The 11,601-nt window shown below is 44.6% G+C and overlaps 1 protein-coding gene across 1 annotated transcript; it reads left to right on the top strand.

The window, feature by feature from the left end:
- The first annotated feature begins 519 nt into the window (after nt 1-519).
- Nucleotides 520-10,656, top strand: LOC129823793 (angiomotin-like 2a). The gene is made up of 10 exons (XM_055882768.1): nt 520-767; nt 1,453-2,274; nt 2,755-2,869; nt 6,056-6,200; nt 6,436-6,525; nt 7,296-7,782; nt 7,948-8,049; nt 8,205-8,362; nt 8,734-8,868; nt 9,274-10,656. The coding sequence occupies exons 2-10, from the start codon at nt 1,517-1,519 to the stop codon at nt 9,360-9,362; spliced, it is 2,079 nt and encodes a 692-aa protein (XP_055738743.1). The 5' UTR covers nt 520-767; nt 1,453-1,516; the 3' UTR covers nt 9,363-10,656.
- Nucleotides 10,657-11,601: the final 945 nt, after the last annotated feature.

The raw sequence follows: 11,601 nt of genomic DNA, 5'->3' as shown, positions 1-11,601 counted from the left end.
TCCTGCTGAGATGCTCATCTCACACACAAGTCAATGGCTACACTCGTCACTAGATAAATATAGATTAGTTGTGTAGAGTCCTGAATCTATAGACTATTTCATTAGCTGAATCCTATAGCGCCATATTGACTGAATGGTTACATGCTCAGTTGGTTACATGCTCAGTTGCCCTTGAATGAAATGTGTCAAAACAGATCTCTAGATGTATATTACTAGACACTCAATATCTGCAACAGTATAATATCAGACAGACAATGAGAGAAGTTAGGAAACTAGGAATATTTACTTAAGTCTTACATATTGTCAGCTTGTTTTCATCTTTATAACATGTTTAGGCCTATGTAACTCCTGCCTGCTTATTTCTCTATAATGAATCCCCGAGTTTTGTTTAGGATCAGGAACAAATGCATAAGCATTGATATTCCAACTCCATGACACGCCATCCTCATGGTTGTGAGTAGAACTGCAGTTATTCAGTTCGTCCTCCCCCATTGGAACCGTGTGGTTTACGCTTTTGATCCTCGAGGGACCTCGCGCGCTCTACATTCCAGGCATTCCAACTTCAGTCTCTGCTCAGTTACTTATTATCTCTCTCTGTGCTCGACAACCATGTCAGTGTTGAGCAAGTTCCGAAAAGAGTAGACCACAAAACTCCTTGTGGAAGGATGAGAACGATTTAAACGAAACATTGTGGATTACTTTGGCTTAATTTTTTTATTTCATTTTACGTTTTTAAAAACGTTTCCCTGGAATGCGAGTGTGAACTGGTAAGAATTGTTACGTGTGTGTGTGTATGGGAAATGTGCACTTTCGGCTACTTTGTAACATTTTAGCCTTGAATTGTAGCCTAATACTCAGCTATTGTGCGTAAACACAAGTTCACAGAAGTTATATTATAGTTCATCATTTCTGTGTACGCTACACCATGAGTACTTGTTGGTTCATAGTCCTAAAACTGTTTCTAGAGCTATGTGCTTGGCTCCTCTGTTAGAATGGAATTTCAAATGCAACTTTTACCTTTGTCGCAAAGTTACTTATATGAAACTGTTCACGAACAACAAACATTGTATCCATAATGTTGTGGATTTAACTAATGTAATAATAATTGTTTTAAAAATTGAAATAGTGAAGCGCATACGGTATTAATTGACACAAGGCAATGCATGGAATGTCATCACACAAAAGTAGTGAATATATTGTTGATTTTTACTTGACTTCCTGTAGGCCCTGAGGAATGTATGGGCTTAAAAAATAATAATGTTTTTTTGCAGTCTGTACATCATTCTACAGTAATGTTTTGGAGGACCACACAACATTTGCGTTATCATGCAAATTATTACTGGCCTCGTGTTAATGTTGTATATGATCAAGTATCCCGTTTTAGGTGTAGGCCTACTTGCAAGTTCTTATTACCTGTATTCTTATTGATTCTCATTGTTTTTCATATTCCAGGTTCATGGTCATCCATAAACACCTCGTCTACCCCTGATCACCAGCTTCGAACAACGGAACCAACATGGCGTCTACAGAAGAGCCGTCTGGCACGGTCCTGCACCGCCTCATCCAGGAACAACTACGCTATGGCAACCCCACAGATGCCCGCACCCTCCTGGCCATCCAGCAGCAGGCACTGCGCGGAGGCAGTGGAGGGTCCCCTGGTGGAGGGCCTGGGAGCGGAGCAGAAGAGGGCCTCAGTGGAAGCCCCCGCTCTTCCCTGGAGAGCCTCACCCAGGAGGACTCCTCATTCCTCCAGCTGTCCACCCGTCAGGATCCCCAGGGCCAGGAACACCATGGAGACTACCAGCACTCGGAGAGCAGCTACCAGCTCTACCAGCTCCACGGCGAGGAGCTGCCCACCTACGAGCAGGCCAAGGCCCACTCCCAATACCTGGCTCAGCATTGGGCACCCGCCCCGGCCCCCCACAAGCAGCTCCGCGAGGGGACCCTCCTGCGTGATGCGGACTACCGTGCAGCGGAGGAGAAGCTGATTGAGTTAAAGCGAGGGCACGTGCGTTCGCTCAGCGAGCGTCTCCTACAGCTGTCTCTGGAGAGAAATTGTGCCATGGCGAAGTCGGAGGTGGTGAAGAGCTCCTCACAGAGCTACCCAGAGCTGGGTTACTACACCCCCCCACAAGGCCTCCAGGACCAACACATCACACACCCAGAATACTCATCGGTTACCATCATGTCCCAAGGTTATATGCCCATCCACGCTCAAGAGCCCCAGTGTGTGTACAGGGACATGCCCCAGTCACTCCAGATCCAGCAGCACAGGTAGTAAGGCATTTCAGCAATTGTGTGTGTGTGTTGGACATACAGAAAGATTATGCAAAGGTGTACCCACTGTTTGATTGTCATTGCCCTGAATCAGCCATCACACATTTCATAGTGTGTTCATTTCTGTGGGCAAAGCCGTACGCATAATGGACTTCAAGCCGTGTGTCACTGGCTATGTGTCATCGGTGCCTTGCATTCCAAACCTCCTAGCATGCATTGTGAGTCATTACATGTGCAGGTTGGAATTCCAATTGCCTTTCTGAGAACCCTTTGGAAGCCAACCTACCTAGGGTGGAGTTGATGTCTTCATTCTAATATAGGATGCTTGTAATACCTAGGACGCCTAACAAATGTAGGTTGCTCACGTAACCACGGTTCTATGAGCTAAGGGGCTATGTTAGTCACACTCATCGAAAGACCGTTGTAGTTGTCAATCTTTGGATATCTAGTGAACTCAACAACACATGTCCCTCACAGATATGCGGGCCCAGGCAGATTTGAGCCAAGGCAGATGGACCCGCTGATGCTGGAGAACGAGAGGCTGAGGCAGGAGCTGGAGGGCCACCGAGAGAAGGCCTGTCGCATCCACAAGGTGAGACCCATTCTCCTTTTAGTCCATCTCGAAGATGGCGACAGGACATTGGAATGGTTTGTGCTGTTATATGCGTGAAGGGCTGATGTTAGTTTTGGAGGACCTATTCACGAGATACAGGACAGGTGCATATCAGACTTTTTTTCACATTTTCCTCGGTCATCAATGCATGATGAACTTTGAGTTACACAAAACACGTAACTTCTCAAGTTGGCATGCCCATAATGAATAGCAAAGTACTGAAGTCCACATGTGCCACTTAATGAAGGGAATGGAGGAAACACAAGCCAAGTAGCACTGTGCATCGACCCCAGACACACTCTCCTATCTGTATATGGGAGATCATTACAACAGCTGCTACCATTGGCTGTACATAGAGACCCCATAGAGCCCAGAGGCTGTTACTGTATCCACACTCCCTGCATTGTTCTGCAGATGGGGGTCGTGCGTATGTGCTTGTGTGCCCTTTAGTTCCAGAGGCCATAGATTTTCAGTCCTATCCAGGGAATGTCAGACAGCAGTCGATGGGTTTGTGACCCCTGGCACAGCTGACATGCTCAGAGTGCCGAGACAGAGACATTCTGCTAGCCGTGGCAGGTGGCAGGTCTGTGTGTCTCAACTGAAAGGACTCTATTGTACTTTGATCCCACTGCATTTTCACTTTTCATCAATCATCTTCTTTCACTGTCATCCTCTTTCAACCCCTTTTGTTTTCGTCTCTTTTTGACCCTTTTTATTGACCAGCTCATAAAATGTTCCTGACAGAACTATTTACTCCTCTTGACAACCCCATGTCAGTATGTTATTGTCTACTATTATGAATCAAGATGGTGGCAACAACACGATCTGATAAGACTTCACCCATTTATCTTGGTAAATGCCATAGAGCTAGATTGAGGACTCATCTTTAAAATGGTGGAAGCCCTCGATGGCAATATCCATGCTAAAACGGGTTATATCCATCTTTCTATCTCCATGGTGAATTCATAAACTTCTGCTGGTCTCCTTTGGAGTTACGTCACCCCGCCCCTTGTGCTCCCTCAGCCTTAAAGAATGATAATTAGCGGGGTTGGAAAGTTTCCCCGGACTGTCGGGCCGCAGGCCTGCGTAGACATGCCCGAGTGGCTGCTGTAATGGTGGGCGTCTCTACTTCTCCACTTCTTTGCCTGTTTCTGTTTCCACAGGCATGCACACCTTTCCCACACTGGCAACCTGCCCAGACCTCCATCTCTCTCTCTGTGTGAGTGAAATAGCCACACCTGGAAGGCAAGCGTGATTGTTAGCTCCCAGGAATGCAGATATAAATCAGCCACACACGGGGAGTGGTGTTTGCTCAAATTCCTCTGGATTATACTCGTATAGTGTGTGTACTGTGTATACACACAGTATGTAGGCTATGTGCCCACATGTACAGAATGTGCTCCCAGGGATATTTATGTATATATGCCCATATGTATATACAGTTGAAGTCTGAAGTTTACATACACTTAGGTTAGAGTCATTAAAACTCATTTTTCAACCACTCCACAAATTTCTTGTTAACAAACTATAGTTTTGGCAAGTCGGTTAGGACATCTACTTTGTGTATGACCCAAGTAATTTTTCCAACAATTGTTTACAGACAGATTATTTCACTTATAATTCACTGTATCACAATTCCAGTTGGTCAGAAGTTTACATACACTAAGTTGACTGTGCCTTTAAACAGCTTGGAAAATTCCAGAAAATGATGTCATGGCTTTAGAAGCTTCTGATAGGCTAATTGACATCATTTGAGTCAATTGGAGGTGTACCTGTGGGCGTATTTCAAGGCCTACCTTCAAACTCAGTGCCTCTTTGCTTAACATCTTGGGAAAATCAAAAGAAATCAGCCAAGACCTCAGAAAAAAAATTGTGGACCTCCATAAGTCGGGTTCATCCTTGGGGGCAATTTCCAAACGCCTGAAGGTATCACGTTCATCTGTACAAACAATGGTACGCAAGTATAAACACCATGGGACAACGCAGCCGTCATACCGCTCAGGAAGGAGACGTGTTCTGTCTCCTAGAGATGAACGTTCTTTGGTGCGAAAAGTGCAAATCAATCCCAGAGCAACAGCAAAGGACCTTGTGAAGATGCAGGATGAAACAGGTACAAAGGGTTCTATATCCACAGTAAAACAAGTCCTATATCGACACTCAGCAAGGAAGAAGCCACTGCTCCAAAAACCCCATTAAAAAAAAGCCAGACTACGGTTTTCAACTGCACATAGTGACAAAGATTGTACTTTTTGGAGAAATGTCTTCTGGTCTGATGAAACAGAAATCGAACTGTTTTGCCATAATGACCATTGTTATGTTTGGAGGGGAAAGGGGGAGGCTAGCACGCCGAAGAACACATTCCAACCGTGAAGCACGGGGGTGGCAGCATCATGTTGTGGGGGTGTTCTGCTGCAGGAGGGACTGGTGCACTTCACAAAACAGATGACATCATGAGAAAGGAAAATTATGTGGATATATTGAAGCAACTTCTCAAGACAACAGTCAGGAAGTTAATGCTTGGTCGCAAATGGGTCTTCCAAATGGACAATGGCCCCAAGCATACTTCCAAAGTTGTGGCAAAATGGCTTAAGGACAACAAAGTCAAGGTATTGGAGTGGCCATCACAAAGCCCTGACCTCAATCCTATAAATAATTTGTGGGCAGAACTGAAAAAGCGTGTGCGAGCAAGGAGGCCTACAAACCTGACTCAGTTACACCAGCTCTGCCAGGAGGAATGGGCCAAAATTCACCCAACTTATTGTGGAAGGCTCCCTGAAACGTTTGACCCAAGCTAAACAATTTAAAGGCAATGCTACCAAATACTAATTGAGTATGTAAACTTCTGACCCACTGGGAATGTGATGAAAGAAATAAAAGCTTAAATAAATTATTCTCTCTACTATTTTTCAAACATTTCACATTCTTAAAATAAAGTGGTGATCCTAACTGACGTAAGACAGGGAATTTTTATTAGGATTAAATGTCAGTAATTGCGAAGCTGAGTTTAAATGTATTTGGCTAAGGTGCATGTATACAGTACTACGCCTGAACCAACACCCCCACCCCCCGCATCTCCTACACATATAAAGAGATTAAATGAACAAACAAGATGGCTGACCAAAAATGTCATTTTTTTCCCCCTCTTCCTTCTATCTGTCCATTCAGTTGGAGCAGGAGGTCCAGAGGGTATCCAAGGCCTATGAGACTCTGCTGCAGGGCAGCTGTAAGAGGGAGAGCTTGGAGCAGACCTTGAGGAGCAAACTGGTGGACGAGATCAGGAGGCTACAGGACTTCAACAGAGACCTCCGAGGTAAGGACTACAAATAACACAATCTTTCTGGTTTGTTAGACATTGACTGGCCAGGCTTGTTTGTATTTCGTTCATGCCCCAAAACTGGTCCACAACCATTTGGGGGGTTTATAATGGTTTATATTAGAGTGGGACTGGTGGCATGGAAACATTTTCCCAAATCAGTTTTAGTGTAAGTGTATAGCAGTTTAGAAATGCTTTCAGTTTTCCTAAACTTTAAATATTTGCGTTACAGAAAACCTGGAGAATGCGAGAACAAACGCCGCCAAAGAAGTGGAAGCTGCCGACCACAACCAGCACATCATGACCAAACTGCTTGAGCAAAGTAAGTGTGTCATCCATTCCATCTCTCTCACACCACTCCAAGTCTTAGACCTTCAGCCATGTCACAGGATTGGAGCATAGCACGGCACCCTGTAGCCAAGCTGCTTCCTCTCCGAGGGTGTCTCGGGAGTTTGGATATGCAAAAAACAGGACAAATATAAGCACCCACCAAATAATTATAATGTATTGTTAAAGGAAAGGGAACTAATGACAAAATACAGTTGACCTAACATCAGGTTCCTAGGGTTGTTGATTTACGTTGTCTATTTAAGCAGTGGGCCTTTCCCAAGGCTAGATGAGCGATAGGGTTGGAGGTGTACGGCCTTGGTTGGAGGAATGTTTCTTGTTAAGTGGGTCAAAGGGATAGGGTCTGCCCACATCACTTCCTCTTCCCCCCCCTTGACATTCCACGAGTGCTTGGGCAAATGAAGACCATTTTCCATGATAGGTGAATCCTGGGACGTATTAGCAGGGTTAGAGCGATGGTGGTGTGATGGCTTAAGACAGTTCAAGCTCTCATTTTCACCTTCGAAATAGCTTCATGTGGCCTTAGACTAATACTGGTTTTCATGTCTTGTGTTCAGCCCAGTACACAATACTAGCTTTTCACTGATGTATCTTCTAAATATGTGTGAATGTTGTACAGTTTGTAGCTTTTTTTGGCTATACCATATCTAACCTTCTCTTCTCCTCTTTCTTCTCCTCTTCTCTTCTCCTCGTTCTTCTCCTCTACGCTTCTTCTCCCCTCTTCTCATTCTTTCCTCCCATCAGACGAGGAGCAGCAGTTTGAGCTTGAGCGTGCAGAGCGAGAACTCCAGCGGCTCCGCAACTCCGCCGAGGAGCAGGGCCTGAGGGCTGAGCAGCTGGAGGAGGCCCTGGAGGCCCAGCGGTACAGAGGACGGCAGTTGGAGGAGGAGCTGCGCCTCAAGCGGGCCTACGTGGAGAAGGTGGAGCGGCTGCAGAGCGCCCTGGCTCAGCTGCAGACCACCTGCGAGAAGCGAGAGGGCCTGGAGATGAGGTTGAGGACACGCCTGGAGCAAGAGCTGAAGAGCCTGAGGGCGCAGCAGAGGCAGTCTCACCCGCCGGAAGGCCCACTGGTGGGCGGGCCGGTGGGCCCGCTGCACGAGCGTCTGAGGGAGAAAGAGGAGTGTATCTTAGCCCTGGAAGCAGACATGGTGCGCTGGGAGCAGAAATACTTGGAGGAGAGCACCATGAGGCAGTTCGCCATGGACGTGGCCGCCAGCGCCGCCGCTCAGAGGTGAGGGTCAGAGGTTAAACGTTAAGGGATAAATCGCTCAAGGGTTGTGTTCTGTATGCACATACAGGAGAAAACGTTTTCAAAACATGTAGGCTAAATACGTTTTTATGCTTTACATTTTTACCTGCATCCATTTCCTAAAGGAATGTATTTTCTCTGTTCCAGAGACACAACCATCATTAACCATTCCCCCTGCCACTCTTCCAACAACAGCTTCAATGAGGACCTGCCTGTATCTGACTACAGAAACCAGGAGATGGAAAACCGGTATAAAGATGACGCATTTTTTTAAATATCTATATTATTCAGAATTTATAGTATTATTGCTGTTATGACACTTTGTATGCATCCAATAAGTCTAATGTACTTTGCATCAGATGGCGATGATTAGAGATCTGACTCAATATTTCTCCTGTCAATAGGATCTGTGCTCTCTACACCCAAATCCTGGAGAAGGATGCTGTCCTCAATATCCTCCACCAGCATTTGCACCAGGAACAGATCAAGAAGGATGGGTCTTGTCTGCCTGCCACCACGTACACTCCTGTCAGCACGGCCAAGTGCACCAGCATAAACAAAAGTAAGGATGAGGGTCAGAGACTAAAGAACCTCATAACACCTTTTTTAACTTACTTGTGCTTCTACATCTGCATTGTTTGGGGTTTTAGGCTGGGTTTCTGTATAGCACTTTGTGACATCTGTTGATGTAAAAAAAGGCTTTATAAGTACATTTGATTGATTGATATTACTCAAGGGGTCCTTCAGGGCTCTGTTCAGGGGCCACTGTTGTTCTCTACATACATGCAACAATCAAATATTAAGTAAGGAGTTATTGTCAAAGATGATAATAATAATAATGAGCATTGAAGTGGATTGAGGTTAGAAAGAGAGCACCTGTTTATCAATGAAATGCGTGCCAGTGGCTGATCTCTTTCATGTTCTGTGTTGTAGGTAAGAGTCTGTCAGACGACCAGACTGCTCTCTCTCTTCTCCGGTGCTCCTCCCCAGCTCACCCCAGCCAGAGCTGTGGATCAGAGGATGGAGCTAAGGCCAAGGAGCCAGCAACTGGTTCTAAGCTCAGCATTGGTGAGTAGTCTATCTCTCACTCACACACACACACACACACACACACACACACACACACACACACACACACACACACACACACACACAGTCGCCCAAACACCCAAACCGTTCTCTGTAACTGCATCACATGCTGTACCAGGGCAGTCATTGATTTACCAACAATACTCCCATAGAACAAGCCAATCGGCGATGGCTCTGTAGGTCAGAGGTCATCAGTGGGCTGCCGGAATGTGCTATGTTGTCGCACTTAGACCCGAGGATTGACTGCACGCGTTTACCCGACTGGATCATCCCAATGTGGAAACGTCAGCATGTTTCTTTGGTTTCAGATAATGTACTGTAACTGTGGCTTATTTTTCCACTGTTTCCACTCCTCTAACACGTTTCCCCTCTTCTATTTTAAAGACAACACTGCTGCACAACAACAACGTGCCTCCTCCTTGAACACATTAAGAGGCCTGGATGACTTGGAAGCAGAGGAAATCTTCATTTGAGGAAGACTTTTGATCCTTGACAAGAGATTCACTCGAGGGTAGTGAACTCTCGGAAGCTGTGCAGAGCAACTGACTACGCCAATGGTCAGAGTTTCTCTGAAAAATGGACAGAAGACAAGAATGTTGAAGAATGAGAGGCGTATGTGTGGAATAAGGACTTGGGCTTTCACATTTTAGAGGGGAGCAGTGCTCTTTCTCTCTTAGCCAGGTGGCTGCAGGCTAGCTGTCTTGGTATATGAGACTGTGAAACTTTCGAGGTACTTGGGACAGTATTTCAGTTTTGTAACGGGAAACACCCCACTGTACTGTCAGTGTATTCCAAAGTATTTATTATATTTTCTGTGTACAACGAGTTCAGGAACTTATTCCCAAATATGAACTGAAAGCTTCACGTTTTTCCAAATAACCTTGTCTGTAGAATTTATCTTTGGACTTTTGACCGGCATGCCCTCCCCGCGCAAAAATGTGCCCACAATCTGGCCACATTCCTGTGCCATGGAATTCTTCAGAGTTAGGAAAACAACTCTCCCATCTCCATAATTGAATAAAAATGCCAAACAATCTTAATGTTCATATTTTCCTTGGCCATATTCCCTAAGCCCCAGTAGCTGTCTCTACCACAGGAGGTTGGTGGCACCTTAATTGGGGACTGTCTCATGGTAATGACTGGAGTGGAATAGGGAAAAAATACATAAAACGCATGGTTTCCATGTGTTTGATGCCATTCCGTTTGCTCCGTTCCAGACATTATGAGCCGTCCTCCCTTCAGCAGCCTCCACTAGTCTCTACAGATTTAGAAATAGTCTTGAAACAGTATGCAATGTATAGTCTGGTTTTTCTATTCCGACTTCTAAACATGAGGTCGGCGAGACCATTCTCAACCTGGGGAGGGTGAAGAGTTTGTTTTATTGCTTTTCACCAATAGTTTTTTTGTATTCTTCATGTGTATTTTCTGATGTGGTGAATCCGCTGGTCAGATTCACCACATTGATTAAGCTGCAAACTACACCATTTGGTTTTCGTTTACTGTGAGCCTTTTTCTGAACTAACAGAATAATATATTTTATACAGACGTTTCTCTAATTATTTTAGATATGTAGTGCTATAAACAGAATGCCAAAGATTATTTTTGTGTGTGTTGTAAGTTATGTGCAGACAATCATGGTTATGTCCAGCTGTCCAACAGATAAAGCGTTGACCTCAAGCAAAGACATTTCTGTTAACTCCTAACAATATGAAGGTTGTGAATTTGAATTCAAACATTTCATGGAACAATAAAATATTATAATATATAGCTCCTGTTACTTTGACATTTTTTATTCCTGGGGAAAAAAAGATTTTGGTGACTATGAATTAGAAAATTTGTTCTGTTGGCAGTTTTTTTCTTTACACTTTTTCTTTACCTCACTTTACCTCCCGTCTTCTCTTGACACATTCCTTCCAGAGAGTGAGAGAAACCAAGAAAGAGAGAGATAATGAGGGCTCTTGTTACTTCATGAATGCCAGAGATGCATTGTTTAGGCTCAGCATTCCCCAGTGGCCAGCTCTCATGTTCTCTCAACTTATCCTGGTTGAAGTTTCCACGAACAACAAAATAGACTACATGTATAGTAACTTTGAGTGCTTTACCACCCCTGTGTGTGCCTATACAGTATGTGCAGTACAGTTTTGAGTCGGGTCTGTTTATATAGTCCCATAGGTCGGCGCACAATTGGCCCAGCATTGTCCAGATTAGGGGAGGTTTTGCCCCGGGGGGTAGGTCGTCATTGTAAATAAGAATATGTTCTTAACTGACTTGGGTTACAGTGCATTATTCTCAGTTTGAAATGGGGTTTGTAACAAATTATTTTCCAATTGTTTTGTTCGGAACAGAACCATTATTTTTTTGTTCTGTTCCAACAAGCAAAATAAAGTTCTGAACCGGTTTGAACAAAAAAATATGTAATATCGTTTATATCGCTCTTTTCTGTTCCTTTTTAAACCTCTGAAAGCCCGATATTAAATTACTTTACCAACCAGTGCAAATAGAGCAGCTTGCTGTAGAGCGGGCAAGCTATAGGCCTAGTTGTTTACATGCATTAGACATAAGTGCAGGGCGCGAGATGCGACTGAAATTTTGCAGGTGGGGAGGAGAGAGGGTGGAAGAGGCTTGACTCGACATACATTATCTGAATTAGGCCCACAGAATTATACCCACGGAGGAGCAGCTTCTATGAAGGAACTTTGAATATCTTTCAAC

The sequence above is a fragment of the Salvelinus fontinalis genome, chromosome 26, assembly GCF_029448725.1.
Source record: "Salvelinus fontinalis isolate EN_2023a chromosome 26, ASM2944872v1, whole genome shotgun sequence".
Lineage (NCBI taxonomy): Eukaryota > Metazoa > Chordata > Actinopteri > Salmoniformes > Salmonidae > Salvelinus > Salvelinus fontinalis.
This window is presented reverse-complemented; position numbering and strand designations above follow the sequence as displayed.